We start from the raw sequence: 20,067 nt of genomic DNA, 5'->3' as shown, positions 1-20,067 counted from the left end.
GTAAAGTGGTTACGTTTTTTTTTGCCAGATTGTATTATGGGATAGACATTGTGTCTCACTGGGGAAACTTTCCTCTGTCTAGTGTTGTAAAATTTGGCATGTAAACCTGTTCTTTGGGCAATGGTAATTGAACATGCTAACAGGAGCCAATAGCCTGAGCCCACACAATGTGTAATGGAAGCTGTAGGCCAACATTCAAGGACTAGCAGAAACAATGTTTGTCTTACAAATCTCTACAAAATCAGAAATGTAAGCATAGCCCACAATCATCTGAGACCGAGCCCAGTTAATTGAATTGGTAGAAACTGAAAGCAAAGGAAAAAAATAAAAAAAGGAAAAGAGGCTTTTTAAAAGTACACACTTCTGGGAAGTCTCCCTCACCCAAAGTCTAATTCACAGACTCTTTAATTAAGATCGTTTGTCAAGGGCAAATACGAATCTTAGAAGTCTTCTCCACAAAGACATTGTAGATATGGTTTTTTTTCTTTCTTTTTTTCACTTTTGGATAGTATCATCAAAATTATTTGATAAAAAGAGCTCTATTTAATTGGCTAAAGCAGACAAGTTCTTATCTAAAAATTTTCAAAAATACAGTAGAAACTAATCCAAATATTTTTCAAGTTCAACTGATTTAGGATTAGTCTTAGTAAATAACTGCAAGTTTAAAGGTATTGGTTTAATTAAAACAGGCATGTCTTTAGAGTTGTCAGCACTAAATATAAAATTTTATTTTAAAAAAAGTCAAATAAGCTCATGTTATCTGTTACAAAATTTGTCAGCAAGAAAAATAGTTTGGGATGATGGCTGACTTTAATGTTTCATGAAGTTTTCATGAGTAATTTAAACATAATTGTTGAGAATAAGTGATTTAGATAGAGGTAAGTGAGATAAGACTTACAATCTTCTAATATCTTTTGGTAATTTAAAACTTTAGAGTTTTGCTAAATTAAGTTAAATGCTGGGAATTCATGAATGTCTAGATTATTTCCAAATAAGGTAATTATAGCTGAATAATAATTCTGAAATATTTATTGCTAAACCAATCTATATTTACCTACTTTTGTCTTCTTACAGAAAAACTAAAGATATTTGGGCCTTTTAGTAAATATGTTTTACCACATTGAAAAAAAATTGTGCTGTGAGGACATGTGTTTCTATAAATTATGAAGTCTAGTCATAAATTTGTCAATCAAAAAGTGCTTGTATAACAGTCACAATTGCTTACTTCTTAGTTTTCACTAGATATTAAGGTTTCTAAAGGTTAAGAATTATAATTATCATATGTAATTAAAACTACTAAAATTAGTAAGGAAAACATCTTTGTAGGCAAGAAAATTGTTTTTTAAGTATAAAGAATGAAACTGCATTTTGTTCAGGAAGAAGAATAATTTTTTCCTAAAGAGATGTTAGAGAGATAGAAAGGGGGGGAGAGAGAGAGAGAGAGAGAAAGCATAGAAGGAAATTTGAATGTGAAAAAGAAGGTTTATAGAAAAGGAATCCAGAGAAAAGAGTTTTGTGAGTGGTCAAGACTGTCTAAGATTAGATTGAATTTAATTGAGTAAATAAATTTTATTTATTTATTTATTAAGTGAATGAATTTTAATATCAAAAGTAAACTAGTATAAAACCAGAATTTGGTTTTCTCTGTCTGGTAAGAGGATGATTTTCTTGAACAATTTATCTGCTTTTGAGAATAGTTTGTAAAAGTTTCTTCATCTTTTAAGAAATTTGTTATAACTTTCTGTATTTGCTTTTGAAATCTTTTATTGTCACTTTAACTGGGTAACTAAGCATTGTCTCACAGTGACCTATGATCCTATTTAACTGTTTAAAAGCTTTTGATATCTTTGACAAACTTCTTCCAACAAATTCTAAGTGAAGTCCTTTTGACCTCTAGCTAACTTTGGGATTCTTCAGAGGGCCCCTGAAAAATCTCAGAGAGATATTAAACTAATTACACTTATTTGGCATGTAGAATTACATGGGAAGCACTGTCAAATAAATGATGATAAGCCTTCTTAAGTTATATTGTATGGGTAAATGCTATTAATATTAGTGCTCTAAAAATTATAGGAAATTCCTAAAAATTTTATGTGTCCTGGTAAAATTTTATCTGTTGTAATTTTAGTTATTGCCTTAAATGCTGTCACAGAAATAACCAAATTTCTTTGTTAGTTGCAATATAATGAACCAGATATTTAATCATACCATTTTAAGTCTTTTGTCATTTAAAGACAGTTATTGTTTTACTCTGATGCTTTTGTAAAAATATTTCATTTTCAAGAAGATTCACAGAAAGGTTTCTGATAATTTTCAGATCATACCACTAACCTGAGTAATAAATTATAAAAACCTAGTGGAAAATCTGATGGCTTCATAAAACTGCTAACAAAAGGTCAAAATTAACAAGAATTAATTACATAGGACTGAATGAACTGAGGAATATGATTATGATTTTTATGACTTTTTGTCTGAAATATTACTGGCATTTTAATATTTGTTCCACATATAAATAAACTTTTTCTCTCAAGCTAACCAAGATTTACAGCAATTTTGTAAATTATACCTTTGTAAGCAGAATGGAAGCATTTATCTTTTTACACCCATCTGATCCCACCAGAATTTGGAGACTCTTAGTAAGTATTCTTATTTTCATGGCAATATAGTTATTTATATAGGATCACTAAAAAATCTGTTCTCCTTGAAACACAGTTGGAAACATAAGTTATAGTACCAAGACTTTGACTGGAATGTCATTTTTGAGAATGTGCTTAGAATCAAACATAACCAGACACCTTTAGGGACTGAGAATGACTTTATGAAGCCATGAAACCCCTTAGAAAAGCAGCCTGGTCCTTTCTTACAGGGTTCCCGGAAGCCTCACCAGGTGAGTATGAAGGTCCCTTCCTGTCAGGCACAAGAACCTCAGGATATTTGGGAGCTCTTAAGCAGAGAAGAATTTGTAGGTATTACAGACTAAGACTGATAGCAAGTATTTGGCTTGGCCTCTTAGCCTTAAGAGGCTATTAAACATTCATTCTGGAGATTCCTTATAAAAAGTTCCAGAAAAACATATTAAAGAGAGCCTATATGGTCAATTGCTATTATTTATGGACTTAATATAAATAATAATGCCAAGTTTAATGAAACTAAACTTGTTTTTCAAACAAATCAGTCTTATTTTGGCTATTTTTGATAGAAATGTGGTGATTTTGGAGAGAAAAAAATGTGTTTCAATATAAACTATAACACACTCTTGTGGACCTTAGATTCTAGTTCTGTTACTTCTTTTTGAGGGTTTTTTTTTTCTTTCCCCACCTGTAAACTGGACTGGATCCTGAATTCTAGTTTCCTCAAATATTTGGCTACAACTCTCCAAACGTACATTTTCAATTGTTTTTTTTCCCCCTGATTTTGACTTTGAATCATTGAGAACTAAAGCTGCACTTTTCCTGAAGCCCTGCAGATGGAAGTTGAACAACTTGATACAACTTAAGAGGGCCCATCACAGTAGCCCATGTTTAGACAATCTTTGTACCTGCTGTATAAGCCACTCAGAAAATCTAGCTCAACAGTCAATGACATCCTCAGAGGCATTTCAAATGGCAAGAGATACTTCGACACTGATGTCTAGAAATGTTCTTGATTGCCTGCCCCCTATGCTAAGAAACTAGCTTATAATTTTCTCCAACCATTAACCTTTGTGGGTTTTTGTTGTTGTTTGTTTGTTTTTTTGGTCTCCATGTAAATGTCTCATTAAGTACCCGGTTGGGTTGCTTGCACCTTGTAGGCCTAACTGTGAGAGCCCACCTGCATCACTTCCTCCTGAAATGAATTTAACTGCACTAACCTATTGTCAGGACTAAGAAACTGATTCAATGAGAACGAGCAATCTACCAACTCAGCATCTGGACTGTGAAACATCTCTAAGAAGTCAGGACTGTAGGGGAGTAAAATTTGCCATCCAAAAATGTGTCTCTTGGCAAGATTAATTTAGGCTGATTATTTTTAAGAAAGAGAAGATTCAGGAAGTTTTCCTTGTTACCTTCCCTTTAATTGCCTAAAATACTTTAGATAAAGGACCTGCTCCCCAAATAGAGCTATCACTAAAGCTACCTGGAAAGAATACAGGTTATGTGTAGTGGACAGACTCCACAGGGCCTAGAGGTCAGGGTCTACTCAATGTGCCATTGTCTCTTTGTGACCCAGCAAACATTTTTTTAAGCAAACATTCACTTTTCCTTCTCCATGTAAATTGCTTTCCTCCCCTTTGAAGTCTCAAACCACTACTTCTAATATCCTCTTTTGTCTTTAGCTGAGGATGTGATTGAAAGTGAAGGTTTTGGTCATTTTGGTGAGTTACTCAGTTTTCCTGCAGCTCTCTTGTGTATACATGTCATTGAGTCTTTTTTTTAATTTCCTTCTATTAATATTTTGCATTGTCATTTTAACTCTTAGACCAGCCAGAATAACCTAGACGGATAGAGAAAAGTTTTGTTCTTCTCCAACAATCTGTTTTGTCTTTTTTATTTTGTTTTTTTAATTTCCATATTTCTTAAGACTAGTACCCATTTCTCCCAATACTAGTACTGCATTTATCCCAATCCCAGGCGTTTGTACTATAGTCTTCATGTAAACTCCTTAATACATTGCTAGAATTTTTGCTTTAAACTATGCATTCACTGCAGGGATGATACTTCCTCAAGAGGAAAGAAGCTGGTTGTTGATGAAAGTGGTGAAAAATTCTTGGCTATTACAATAGTCTATGGCACTTTAAAAATTTACCCAACTGAACCTTATTCCTAAGAAGTTAATTTCTCCTGTTGGGTTTCTTGGGTAGCATACCAGCAGTGCTAACATTGAGTTCAAGGAAGATACACAAAATGTTTACAAGATCAGCGCTAAGATACTGCGGTGAGTAGATGGTTTCTTTTCTTCAACTGCTTGCTTTATCTCAAGGCATATTGCAAGAAGTGATCTTCTTGTATCTATTGGCTGCCATTGGATAATTATTTGATCCCCAGTGCTTTTGTGTGTGACTTGGGCTCTGAGAATTAAATAAAAACTGTTTTATTTTATTTTATTCAATTCTATAAAAGCTATTTAACCCATCATGTCAAGGGCTATAAAGAAAAAAAAATCAACAATATTCAAATAAATATTTATCAGCTCTTTACTCTCATATTAAGTAAAAATTAAAAGTTGAGTTCACTAAAAATAATTTTGAAGAAATGTAATGTTTAAGTTATATTGCCTTTTTCAAAAACTCACAATTTCAAAAGCTCTTATTCATATGTATTATATGTTACTAATTTGCTAATATTTTATACATTACAACTTATAGAACTAAATAAATTACGTTAACATTTATTTAGTAATAATCATGCAGCTATAAAGTTAGGTTACATGCTAGTAGCTTTTTAATTTTTTAATGTAACTTTTAACTTAAAATTTAGTCATTCTGAACACTGCATTAAACAAAAAGAATAAACTTTAGATTTTCTTTTTATACATAAAACGCAGATATATATATATACACACATATATATACACACAGCATATACACAGGTATAAAATATATCTTAGGTATTAAAATTTTGTTGCAGGAGTCAGGGGGAATGATGAGGGGAAAAAAATGTCTAAATAGGCTCCTAAGAGGCAATAAGTAAAAAAGGTTGGAAAACTGATTTAAACTACCATATATATTTTAAAGAAATTAAGAGGAAAAAATATTTTATTTTTATGTATTTTTGATGTTCTTCATTCCATGTGTAAGATCTGTTTTTCCAAGCCTATTGTCTGCTGCTGGGGAGATGGGGAGGTGGCTTCTTATCTTGAGTGAGGTAACCTGGTGCCTTCAAGTCCTTTGCCTCCATAGGGTTCTGCAGAAAACTCTCTTCTCTTTAGTATTCCTCTCTGTGTGCCTTGTAGCATACAGCTTCTTCTGCTCTAAGTCAGGTACTATTCTTCCATCTGCCCTCTGTTTTCCAAAAGATGTTGAAATATTATGTCTACTGAGATCTCCTCTATTCTCCCTGTCCTTTTGGATTTACAACATTTTATTTCTTTTCTGTTATAAAGGGAAATTGATGAAGTAAGTCTATATGGCCAATTGCTATGTTCAGTAGAAATTCATGTAGCCTTTTAAATGGGAATACATTCAATCTCTTAACCATATTCATTTAATCCTTATCCTTTTCCCCCATCTTAAGAAACTTTAACATGCGTAAATCCTTTTGAATTTCTATTGAAAATTAAGCTTTTCAGTCTGTTTTGAACACACATATAAAGAATACAATTTATGAGAATGTAAGGGAAAGATTTGCATTCAGCCTGAAGCTGAACTTGCCTCGGGTACTATTGTAATAAGTAAATGCTTTGGGTTTTATGGTTTCTTCTATAGCTGACATTTAGGAATTAACAGGTATCGTTACTCCACTAGGTACCGGGGAGATATATGTCAGATGAGGCAGGAAAACAAAGAGAGCAGCAGAGAATTAGTTACAAAACTGTGATGATTTTATTATTTTATGATGACTAGATGGTCGAATGAAACTGTGCTTGAATAAAAGTGCTTTTCCTGCTCTTCTCTCCAGTGATATTAAAGGAAATCAGAGGGGGACAAAATCACACAACAGGCTGGGTGGTTGAACAATCGCAGGTGCCAGGTCACTAAGCAAAGCTTTCAAGATGACATGGACATGATACTCTCATAACCCTACCCTTCAGAAGAAGAGACCTCAAAATACCTTTTCTTGACACCATGGAATGCCTAATTGACTTTTTGTGTGATTGCATTTGCTCAGTCTTTTCTAATACGTAAACTGAAGTAGTCTATTTGAATAAAAACAGTGTTCTTCTAGGCTTAGATGTATAGAAGACAACAAAGATAAGTCCCATTGTAGGAACTTTACAATTTACTTAACCAGTTTACTCATTTTTTAAACCACTTTATTGAAGTGTGACTGACATACAAAAAGGTGTATGTATTTAATGTATACAACTTGATGTGTTTGGAGATAAATATACACCATTACCACAGTCTGGGCCATAAATATATCCATCATTTGCAAAAGTTTCTTTCCACCCTCTTTATTAATTATTATTAATAAAGATAAGAACAAAACATAAGATCTACCTACTTAACAAAATTTTAAATGTACTATACAGTATTGTTAACTACAAGCCCTATGCTATAGAGTAGATCTCTAGGGTTTATTCACCTGGCACACCTGGAACTTTGTACCCTTCGGCCAATAGCTCCCTATTACCCTTTTCCCTTAAACCCTGGCAACTGCCACTCTAGTCTCTGCTTCTATGAGTTCATATCCAGTCTACTGTTGATCTAAGTACATTTATCAAATTTAGAAAAGCTAGTAACTGATACACTACTTCTATCTAATATTGTTGATATTGTTTATGACATGAACAGTTTCCATTGTTCATATTTCAATATTGTTAATCGTTTCAATATTATCCTTTATTACTTTTTTTTCTCCAGTACAGAATTCAAACCAAAATCTCTTTTCATTTAGTTATCATTGTTTCTTTCAATACAAGAACAGATGCCTAAATTTTCATTGTCATTTTGTGGCATTAACAAATTTGAGGAATAAAGACCAGCTAATTTTAGAATATTCCTCACTTTGGATTTGTCTAAGAGTATAACATCTGGAGATAACATCAGTTGATTTCTGAATCTCAAGTCACCATTGCATTTTGAGACTAAGCATATTTTGGAAATATCTGAATTTGACTTGCTAATATATATTTAGGATTTTTGTCTCTATGTTCATGAGAAAGACTGGCCTATAATTTTTCTTTCTTGCAATGTATTTGTCAAATGTTAGTATTAAGATTATGTTGACTATATTAAAGTTTTTTTTATATTGTGAAAGAGTTTAAGATTGATGTTATTTAAAAGTATTTGCCAGTAAATACAATATGGACCTAAGTTTTTGAGAGGTAAATAATTTAATAAAATATAAAGTCTATTTAATCAAAATAGGACTACAGTATACAGATTACCTATTTCCTTCTATTTTGATGTTTTTGTTTTTCTAGGAATTTGTCTATTTCTCTCTTTTTTGTCTATTTTTTGGCATAAAGTTGTTCAAAATATGCTTGTATGATAATTTTAAATTCTGTAGGCTTTCTAATCATGTATTTCATTATTCTTAATATTAACATCTTTGTTATTAATAATTATTCTCTATCTCAGTATTGATTAAGTTTTCCCAATTGTATTAGTCTTTTCAAAGCTCTAATTTTTGGTCATTACTTTTCTCTTTGGCATGTTTGTTTTCTGTTTTATCAACTTCTGCTCTTTATCATTTTCTTTTCATTTTATTTGGGTTTAATTTTTTTAAGTTTTAATAAGCTTATATCATGTTTTCAGTCTTTTTCCCCTCAAGACATATATTTAAGGTTTTAAATTTACCTTTAAACATTGACTTAGCTTTATTCTACAAGATTTGATATATTGCATTTGTTTTTCAAATTAAAATATTTTTAATTTCCATTTTATTACATCTTTGATCCATAGATAATTTAGAAGTGTATCACTGAGTTTCCAAACATTTTAGAATACACATATATAAGTCCCACTGTTGTTTGAGAATATTTTTATATATTTCCATCGCTTTGTACTGTTGAGACTTGTGTTTTGACCCAATAAATGATTATTTACAAACATATGGTAAATGTTTTGCATATACTTGAAAAATGTATATGAAAAATTTTTGTAGTCTTTTATCTATTTTAATTAGGTCAAATTTATTAATGGTATCTTTCAAATCTTCTACATCTTTATTGAATTTTGGTTGCTTGTTTTATAAGTTCCTATTGAGCAGTGTATTAAAACCTTCTAACATTATCTCCTATCCCTTGAGTTCTGGCTATCTTAGAAGTCCTACTAGCTTTTGGCTTTCTAGGACTATGAGAGAGCAGAAAGCTCTGACCTTCTTTTTGTTAGGACTTTGGCCCATGTCATATATCAGACAATTCCTTAAACAGAAAAGTGACAGAGAATTTGTCCTACAACAATGGATTTTTCTTTTCTCAGGCTTCTTGATTGCTAAAGTAGTTTTTGCTTTGGTTATTCTCCCTCTTTTTAATTTTAGCTTTTAGAGTTGTTTTTTAAAGGGGTTTGGTTTGATGGGAAGTACTCTGCCAGAGAGACAATTAAAAGTCACACATGCATAGTTCCTAATTGGTAAAGTAACCCTCATGTTTTGTAGAAATTTAGAAAGTCAGAGAAGTTAAAAAGAAAGATTTAAAAATCATCCAACATTTTAACCTGGTTAATTTGTAGTCGCCTTTCTGCTTACAACATCAGTTAACTTCTTCAGAGTCTGATCAGCCCTTATGTATATTAAATTTGATACCATTCATAGCACTTTGTTTTTTTGTTAACACTTTTCACAATGTGTTTTTGTATTTATTTGATTATCATTTGTCTGTTTCATTAAATTATTAGTTCCATTGTGGTAAGGACCATGTCTGCTCCTCTCTGTAAACATAGTAGCTATCACAGCCTAGAATGTAGCACGTATTTGATATTTATAAAATGTGCTTTCCTATTGCATTATTTCTTTGTATGTATGTATTTTAAATTGATATTCTGTTATGCATACCATTTTATCTACATTTTTCTATTTTTTGTATTTTTAAAATTTATTTAACAATGTCATAAACATTTATCTATACAAAGATTTTCTTCTAGTGCCAACTTAGTCACCAATTATTTGACCTTGGAAATGTAAATTAGCATTTTTGGACTTAGTTTCCTCATCTTAAATAAGGAAATCATAATTGCTCTAACTACTCATTCTGATCGTTGTCAAAAGTAAATGAAACCACTGATCAGCAAGAAAATTGGGGCATAAAAGGTATTGGATAGGGAACAGTTAAACAATGACGCCTTAAACTGTTGCTACCATTGTTTCTTGATGAATAGTCCACAAAGAGTGTAACTGAGCTACCTGATGTGAGAGATCCACGCTCACCTCAGGTCTCTAAAGAAGATGTTAACTCTTTCTACTGACATCATAGATGAAGAAGCTCTTCACACAGAGAATATTCACATCATGGCAGAGGGATGAGTGTCATACAGCAATAATGTAAGAAAAGAGCATAGAACTAAAACAAGATGCAGCTATTCCTGTTACAGAAAAGCAGATGATTAACTTTTTGTAGTGCACTTTAGAGGGAGGCAAACACATCTGCAGAAATGTGATAAATCCTCAGTTGCTTCTAAGTAAGTGTGTGAGCAAAAATAGATCATTGCATTTATTAATAAAGCACGAGATGGGAAAAGATCTCTCCCATCTTAGAAGGTTTGAAAGAACATTGTGAAAAAAACAGCAATACCCAGGTGAGACCAGATCATTGTTTTCTAGCTCTGCTGAATTACCATCATCAGGTGATATGAGAACCTTACCTGTGTATACATTTACAGTTTAGTTAGTTTTTTCACTAAATTAATTTGTTGTTTTCTTTTGGTTATCGTATGTGTATGGTAGTAGTATCACTATTAAATATTGCTTCAGTAATTGCCACAAGTATTTCTGTTTTCTTGAGAAATCCCTGAGACTAAATTAAACCTTCAAGTATAGCTACGTATAATACTTGGATGGGTAGATTTTGCTTAACCATTAGAGTTAAGGTTTTGGTAGCCAGAATTTACAAAACTAGGTGAAGAGTGTGGGATGCTGTTCCATCCACAAGGATGATCCTTCCTGGGTGAGCTTCACATTATTATTATTATTTTTTTGGAGCACCTGATTGGTACCAAATAAATTAGACCAGACACAGTTATAAAAGTTTTCTTATAGGAATAAATGTTTAAATATAAAAAACACAGTACAAAGAATCAATTTGTTATACGGCAGAAAGTAACACAACATTGTAAATCAACTATACTTCAATTTTTTAAAAAAAGAAGAAAATACAGTAAATAATTTTTGACTCAAATTTTAGTCCAGAATGTTCTGAGTACGAGAAAAATTGCTTATGCATAGCAGTCATGCTAACTGGTTTTTAATGAACATTAATATTTACTGTCATTGGGGTATTATTGATTCTGACCTCTTTTTTAAATTTTTTTTTTTAGCTTTTTTGGGTTAGGATTAGGTTTTTAAAGGATAAAGTAGAAAGTGCTATATAATTGCAAGGTACTGATATTGCTATTCTCCAAAGTAACTAGATTCCTCACAGAGTCTCATTAACAGAAATTCCACTTTCCCATTGTGTTCAGGGAAAAATTCTAGCATTTTCCCATGAATGAAACTTTGTTATTCTGTTTCTTTGGCTTAGAAAATGTTGCATAACTCAGGGAACTGGGATCATTTCATCAGATAATTTGGCAATAAATATATTTCCCCAAAGCTTGTTCTTTTACATTCTCTCTGCCAAAGTGGCTATTTAATCAACAGAGTGAGAAAATAGAGATTCAGTAGAGAGCTTAATTGGACTAAGACTGAGTGTAGGAGCTGGAAGACTCTGAAACATTCATTAGTCTGTGGTTTCTCCAATTTTACAAATAATTATTAGTCACTAATGAAGCTATCTCATACCTTCTCCATTCTATTTCTGGAAACAGAGACACAGAAAAAAAAGATGCCAAGGGAACACAATGACTCATGTTCACGAATTGCTAGTTAAATCCAATCAGCTTGCTTAACGTAGGAAACTAAGAAAGTTATGGGGAACCAAGAATGCCAAGGTGGTAAAATGCAGAGGCACATTTGCAATTGTGAATTATTCAGAACTCAGATAGACAGTTTATTGCTACTTGTTGCTGTAATAAATCTTTCCTAATGGAACTCTATTAATTTGGAGTTTGGAATGATTTGGAGTCTTGGCTGAGATTTGTCCTTTTATTCATTATGAAGGTAGGGTTTGCAGAGCAAGTAGTCACGCAATGAAGATAATATGTTTGAAAGTCCAGGTCCTCTGCTGCTCTTCTTTTAAAATAATAATAAATGTCGTTATCGTATATTTTAACCCAGAAAAAGAGGAGAATACGAAGGCAGGCCTTTCACACATGGAGCAGAAGTAATAAAACCCTAAGCCCACTGGAAAGAAGAGGAGAAGAGATGAAGAATTCGAGGACGTAACGGGCAAGAGATGAGTCACTAATGGTGGTGTGTTGGTAAATGTTTACATAGCATTTACTAATTTCTATTGTGTAAATACTCACATTATGGACAATTTCAAGCTACCAATCTGATGTCATTGAATGGGGAGGTGGAAAGATACATTACACATAAATAACCTTAAGGACATGGACATTAGTGAAGTCTATTTTATTAGAAAAATACTAATAAAATTAGAAAAAATATATTAAAATTATTAGGACATGATGTGTTGGAGTATTTATTACTTGTCTTCTTAATATAATTAATTTAAATGTAAGTTCATATAATTTAATTAAAAATGATGTCTGTGTTTAACAGCTGGCTGGCAACATCCCTGAAAATATAACAGCTTTCATGAGCTCGTATAAGCTGACTCCAGTACACCACTGGAACTTGACTACACTCTCTCTCCCAAAATTGAGACCCTGGGGGACAGCAAAACATATCCAAATAAATCTTAGGGAATCCAAAAATATCGAATCTTGAACTCTGATTTCCTGGATTCTGAAGAGATTATACAAATCTTTCAGGGAAGCCCCGAGTTCAGAATGGTGTCATAAAAGCTGCGATGTTCTTGGAGGAAGTGAACCGGCTGGGGATAATTTTCTCAATTGTGTGAAGTCTATTTGTGGATAAGCTCTTGTGTGACCAGATAGTGTGACAAGAAAATATTGAGAAAAGTGATAGAACAGAAGAAGCCTTGACTAGATGCTATGACAGGAACATGTATTTCATAATGGTTTTTAATATAAAGCCTCAAAAGACCAGATGGAAAGACTGGTTCAAGATGAATACCTGTTGAGGATGCTTAGTAACTCGCTAGGACAAAGCGTATCACAGTGGCAGCCAGAATGATGGGAAATGGCAGTTCTGCATAAGTGGTACCACCCCCGGCCCCAACCTCTATGAGAATTTGGATGAATCTTGAAATGGAGAAGGTAGAATAGAAGCCCTATGGCAGAGCAAAAACAGTCTTGATAGCGCGTTTACATTTTGAGCTACTGCATATTTACCTCAAACAATAATATTAATAGGAAAGTTCAAGATATTTTTCTTTAGTCATTGAATTAGGGCAGAAAGGCAAGAAGAACTCACATAAAATAAAGTTACGTTTTTGAGGTATATCAGAGTTCTAGCAGGTAAATTTCAATTCCTCTAGAGTAAGTACCTGCTGGTAAGGAGAATGTTTCCATACTTAAGTCATTTCTCAAAAATCTCTATACAAATTATGTATTTAAAATAATAACCTGTAAGTTTTGTTTTATTCCCAAATAAATCTCTGGCCAAGATTTCCACTATGTTTCTGTCTCATGTTTATAAGAGCCTTAAAAATCCCACGTTTGTGCTTTCTGTCACTTCCACAGCAGCGTGTCTAAATCTGAACTTCTTGGCCACACCGTCCTCGGGCTGACCGTGGTATACGTTTTGAGGGCAACCGAGCCGCAGCCTGTGCACAGTGCACCGCCGCCTGTGGACGCTTGAGCCAGCTGTGTAGCTTTCTCCTTTTGTCTCAGAACTATGTCCACCAATGAGAATGCTAATTCACCAGCTGCCCGCCTTAACAGATTCAAGAACAAGGGGAAGGACAGCACAGAAATGAGGCGGTGCCGAATAGAAGTTAATGTGGAGCTGAGGAAAGCTAAGAAGGATGACCAGATGCTGAAAAGGAGAGATGTCAGCTCTTTTCCCGATGACAATGCTTCTCCACTGCAGGAAAACCGCAACAACCAGGGCACTGTAAATTGGTCTGTTGCTGACATTGTCAAAGGCATAAATAGCAACAGCTTGGAAAGCCTACTCAAGCTGCTAGGAAACTGCTTTCTAGGGAAAAACAGGCCCCCGTAGACAACATAATCCGGGCTGGTTTGATTCCAAAATTTGTGTCCTTCTTAGGCAGAACTGATTATAGTCCCATTCAGTTTGAATCTGCTTGGGCCCTCACTAACATTGCTTCTGGGACATCAGAACAGACCAAGGCTGTGGTAGATGGAGGTGCTGTCCCAGCATTCATTTCTCTGTTGGCATCTCCCCATGCTCACATCAGTGAACAAGCTGTATGGGCTCTAGGAAACATTGCAGGTGATGGTTCAGTTTTCCGAGACTTGGTTATCAAGTATGGTGCAGCTGACCCGCTGTTGGCACTTTTGGCGGTTCCTGATATGTCATCTTTAGCATGTGGTTACTTACGTAACCTTACATGCACACTTTCAAATCTTTGTCTCAATAAGAATCCTGCACCCCCCTTAGATGCTGTTGAGCAAATTCTTCCTACTTTAGTTCGTCTCCTGCATCACGATGATCTGGGAGTATTAGCTGATACCTGCTGGGCTATTTCCTACCTTACTGATGGTCCAAATGAACGGATTGAAATGGTTGTGAAAACTGGGGTTGTACCCCAACTTGTGAAGCTTTTAGGAGCTACTGAACTGCCAATCGTGACTCCTGCGCTAAGAGCCATGGGGAATATTGTCACTGGGACAGATGAACAGACTCAGGTTGTAATAGATGCAGGAGCACTTGCTGTCTTTCCCAGCCTGCTAACGAACTCCAAAACTAATATCCAGAAGGAAGCTACGTGGACAATGTCAAACATCACGGCTGGCCACCAGGACCAGACACAGCAAGTTGTGAATCATGGATTGGTCCCATTCCTTGTTGGCATTCTCTCTCAGGCAGACTTTAAGACACAAAAGGAAGCTGTATGGGCTGTGACCAACTATACAAGTGGCGGAACAGTTGAGCAGATCGTATACCTTGTTCATTGTGGCATAATAGAACAGTTGATGAACCTCCTAACTGCGAAAGATACCAAAATTATTCTGGTTATTTTGGATGCCATTTCAAATATCTTTCAGGTTGCTGAGAAACTAGGTGAAACTGAGAAACTTAGTATAATGATTGAAGAATGTGGAGGTTTGGACAAAATTGAAGCTCTACAAAACCATGAAAATGAGTCTGTGTACAAAGCTTCATTAAACTTGATTGAGAAATATTTCTCTGTGGAAGAAGAGGAAGATCAAAATGTTGTGCCAGAAACTACCTCTGAAGGCTATACATTCCAAGTTCAGGATGGCACTGCTGGGACCTTCAACTTTTAGATTATACATCTGAGGCATAAAGTTGTTTGTTGTGGACTATGTTTGATATGTTTGTCTTATTGTTTCTCTACTAAGAACTCTTTTTAAATGTGGTTTGTTACTGTAGCACTTTTTACAACTGAAACTGTACTTGAACAGTTCCAAACTGTACATACTATATGAAGCTTCTCCTCTCCATGGGTTTCTTATTTCTGTGTGGAATTTCATATCTTGCAGTGTCCTGTAAATAAAGATTAAATTCCACCCTTTTCTTCAAAAAAAAAAATCTGAACTTCTTGTTCTCCTTTTTCCCCACCATATAATTTCACAACTAATTCTTCCCTGTCTAACAGGGTGCCACAATCATTCTGGTTCTCCTGACTTACAGCTTTGATGTAACCATTTATTTCTTCCTTTGCCTAAATCCATATGTCCAGTCAGTCAACAGGCCCTTTCAATTCTGCCCTCACAATGACTCATATCTCTTTATTCCTTCAGATTCCTGCTCTCTTAACTGTAATGCAGGTCCCTTTCACCTCATGTTTAAATAACTACGGTAGCGTCCTAGCTGCTCTCTCTGCCTTCAGCCTGTTGCGTTCCTTCATCTTGCTAAAAATAACATTGGTGTTGTATTCCTAGTGACCTTTGTTCCTCACCCTGCTCTTAATGTGCAATAGCTCTAGATTAGCTCTTACATTAGCCTAAATGCTCAGCATGGCAGTCACCGTTTTCCACCAGCCAGTTTGTTGTTTTTAACAGAGCATTGTAATTCTTTCTTTTTTTTTTTTCATATTTCATCTTTTTTTTTAAGCTCTTTATTGGAATATAATTGCTTTACACTCTTGTACCAGTTTTTGCTGTACAACAAAGTGAATCAGCTGTGTTTATACGTATATCTCTGTATCCCCTCCCTCCCGCAACTCCTTCCCACCTTCCCTATCCCAGCCCTCTAAGTTATCACCCATCCTTGAGCTGATCTTCCTGTGCTATGCAGCAGCTTCCCACTAGCCATCTATTTTACATTTGGTAGTGTATATATGTCAGTGCTACTCTCTCACTTCATCCCAGCTTTCCCTTTGCTCCCACTCCATGGCCTCAAGTCCGTTCTCTACATCTGCATCTTTATTCTTGCCCTGTCACTGGGTTCTTCAGTACCATTTTTTTAGATTCCATACATATGAGTTAGCATACAGTATTTGTTTTTCTCTTTCTGACTTACTTCACTCTGTATGATGGACTCTAGGTCCATCCACCTCACTACAAATAACCCAATTTCATTCCTTTTTATGGCTGAGTAATATTCCATTGTATATATGTGTCACATCTTTTTTATCCATTCATCTGTTGATGGGCATTTAGGTTGCTTCCATGTCCTGGCTATGTAATTCTTTCTTATCACAAGCTGTTTTTATGGCAAGCAACTTGCCTTTCTGTTCTATTCATCAACTTCCTACCTGTCACTCATTTCTCTAGCCTTCCCTGTCCTTCTCCTAAAATTCCCTCATCTCTACTCATGAAAAGCCTATGTTCTCTCAGCTACAGTCACCTCCTCCTCTAAACTTTCCTGGCTTCTCCAGGCCTCAGAAAGAAGTTCCACTTGAAATATCTATAACATTATAATATGCATCATGCAAAATGTCACTTGATTAGAGATTTTCTTTTCTGTCCATTATTTGTCACATATGTCAAACTAAATTGTAAAGTACTTAAGAACAAAGTTTAGATCTTCTTATTTTATATTCTCCATAACACTCAGCATAATCTTGGGCATATGTATTGATATTTTCAAAATTATTGGAAAATCAAATTAGAATTAATTTATTAATAAACCAATAAATAAATATCCATTAAGCAAATCTTATTGACTTGGTTTATTGCAATATACATTTAAGTAATAAATTTTTATTTCTTTAAGGATATTCCAATTAATTTAACCTGTCCTTTAACCAATCTAAATTGAGATATTTACATGCAAATGAAAAATTTTACAAAGAAAATTCTAAAAACTTTATGTACTATAAATTACTACTGGTTGTGTGTGTGTGTGTGTGTGTGTGGTTCCATTTTGGTCAATATGCTTGATTTTTATCATAGGAAAATAAAACTCCTGACCCATCACCCATCTATTGACTATCCCTTGTGTTGTTTTACAACACAGGATTAGATATTGACTGCTTTGTTTATTCATTTATTCAGCAAATATAAATTAGACACCTGTTTGTGTCAAGCAAGGGTTTAGGACTTACCTATGTGGCAATGTAGATAAGATACCTTCTTTCACAAAGCTTAGAATCTTTCAAGAAGATAAATAGTAAACAATAATGGAAAAAAATACAAAATACTATGGAGGCAGAGGAGTATAGGTAGAAGAGCAAGTTCTGGAGCAATGCTACTTGGGTTTGATACTGGACTACTTCAAGGCTTTCTAACTGTGTGACACTGCAAGTTTTTAACCTTAGTGAACCTTACTTTCTTCATTTGAAAACTTGGAATAAATTTAGTCATCATGAAAATCAAACTTAAAAATTGTAAATTGCTAGAACTTAGAGGGCCATCTAAAGTACTGACAGTTAATTTGTGTAGATACAGTTGACATTTTAATAATAATCACTAACAGTGTAATGAAGGAGAATTACAGGGCGACAGTGCAGGGGCAGAGAGAACTAGGGCGGTTTTCCTTAGGAGGGGAGAAAAGGAGTGACTTAAAAATTAAGTGATGGGATTGGATGTTGAATTAATCCACAGAAGAAGATAGAATTTTACAAGAAGAACAAGAATTATGATCTGGAAGAAGAAGGGAGGGAGTCAAGAATTCAGGAGAGGGAGAAGAACAGTAACTTCTATTTCCTGACCTTCTGGGAAACTTGGTGAGTAGCAGCTACGGCCAGGGAAAGGTCAGGAGAGAGCCTGGTTTTTTTAAGGGCAGCATATAATGAAAGTGTTAAGGCTACAAGAGGGCTTGTTTAAAGTGGGACATGTGGGCTTCCTAGGTGGCGCAGTGGTTAAGAATCCGCCTGCCAATGCAGGGGACACAAGTTCGATCCCTGCTCCAGGAAGATCCCACATGCCACGGAGCAACTAAGCCCATGTGCCCAAAAAACAAACAAACAAACAAAATAAAGTGGGACATGTTTTACCTACAACATATGAAGGACTCATCTTTGAGTACAATGTGTCAGTGAGTGATGGAATAGGGAGTTACTCAGGCTTCAGGCAAACACTAGACTAGATGTCATTTTAAAAAAATATATGGCTGGAATGGCTTTTGATACATCTTACCATTTATGGGTACACCATTTATTCCTCCTGTTTTGTAGCATTACAGGCATTACAAATAACTGCTTACTTGGTGATCCATTATGTTAAAAAAAATTCTTGTCCTTGGCCCTTTTAAGCTTGTATAGTGCTTCATAATAATGCATTAGGCTTTTAAAGTAGAATTTCTTGAATTTACTTTCTTTATATATTTTTTAAAACTTCTTTGTGATTTATAAAGCTCTTTTGGGAACAACAGGACTGGTTACCATTAGGCCATTGTTATTAGACCATTATTATTTAGAATTAGGCCATTATTATTTAGTATATTTTCTATCTGGAGTGTGGGTGTAGCAATAGCTATGTGGCGGGGGGGAGGGCTGCCATACCCCCTTCGCTCAGCTCTGCGCACCAAATCCTGGTTCATGAAGTCTTTGCTACTTTCTGCCTGAGGGCTCTTTACTGACCCTGGGAAAACTCTTAGCCTACGCAGAAGGCAAGTCAGAGATGCCAGAAAGTTCATGCTGCTGGAGTAGCCTTCCACCTTGGACAGTTGGGGAGTTGGTGGATAGATAGTCTCACTTTCTTTGCTTTCAGCTGGAATAATTCTGAGATGTGTTCCACATTGTCTCCTAGAGATCCAAGGTGGAATTAAGTCACTTTTGTCCTCACTGCTAACCAGGGTGATAATCCACATGACATGGGCTTGATTCCTTTCCCCGTCTCATTCCCTGCCGCCTTACCGATGCTTCTTGGGATCACCCTCCAAGTAAATTACATGTGCTCAAGTCCTTGTCTCTGGATCTGCTTCTGAGAGAACACAATCTAAAATGGCGGGCAAGTAAAACCTGTAGAAAAGATACTTTTGAACTCAACATAGAAAAAATAAACAGAGTTTTATAATAAAGATGCAAAAACAAGGTTGTAAATATGAAAGTTCTAAACCAAAGAACTTGGTTTCAGGTCCTCTCCGTATTTTCCCTCTATTTTCTTTCTCTCAAAATAACAGCAGTAACAGCTAAAACTAAAATTTGGAGAATTGTTTAAATTATAAAATTATAAAGTTAGTACAATATATGTCAGGCCATTTTCTAAACATTTTATACATAAAATTTCCTTAATTCTCATAACATTCTTGTAGTGTACCATTAAGTAGATGTATCATAATGGTTGGTATACCAGCACTCTAATTTTAAAGAAGTAAAGTGAGAAGTTGAATTTCTTGCCCAGGGTCATAGTGCTAAAGAGTAGGTATAATTCCAACAGTGAGATCCCAAAGCGAGTGCTCATAAACACTATACTGTGAAGCCTCTGTGCAACTGTATCTGTAATTATCACTTTAATAACCTTCTGCCAGTCATGACTCCTACGTTAGCATTCTATTCATACCCATCTATAACCTCCATAACTATCAACCAACTGTCCCCTTGGAATCTCTTCTCAGATGTCCCCTAAATCAGAGCACTTCAAAGCAGATGCATTCAAAATCAAACAAATGATTTTTCCCTCCAAAGTTGATCCTCTTCTATATATTAAATTTTAGTTAGTATTGCCAACATTCGGCAAGTGCAAACACAAAAAGATTGAGGATATTA

The 20,067-nt window shown here is 34.7% G+C and overlaps 1 protein-coding gene across 1 annotated transcript; it reads left to right on the top strand.

Moving 5' to 3' along the window:
- The first annotated feature begins 13,658 nt into the window (after window positions 1-13,658).
- On the top strand, window positions 13,659-15,269 carry LOC130837239 (importin subunit alpha-1-like). Its single transcript, XM_057710055.1, is given in 2 exon segments — window positions 13,659-13,932; window positions 13,935-15,269. Coding segments are annotated over 2 exon segments (1,578 nt in total). The 3' UTR covers window positions 15,239-15,269.
- Window positions 15,270-20,067: the final 4,798 nt, after the last annotated feature.

This window comes from Hippopotamus amphibius, chromosome 15 (genome assembly GCF_030028045.1).
Source record: "Hippopotamus amphibius kiboko isolate mHipAmp2 chromosome 15, mHipAmp2.hap2, whole genome shotgun sequence".
NCBI lineage: Eukaryota > Metazoa > Chordata > Mammalia > Artiodactyla > Hippopotamidae > Hippopotamus > Hippopotamus amphibius.
This window is presented reverse-complemented; position numbering and strand designations above follow the sequence as displayed.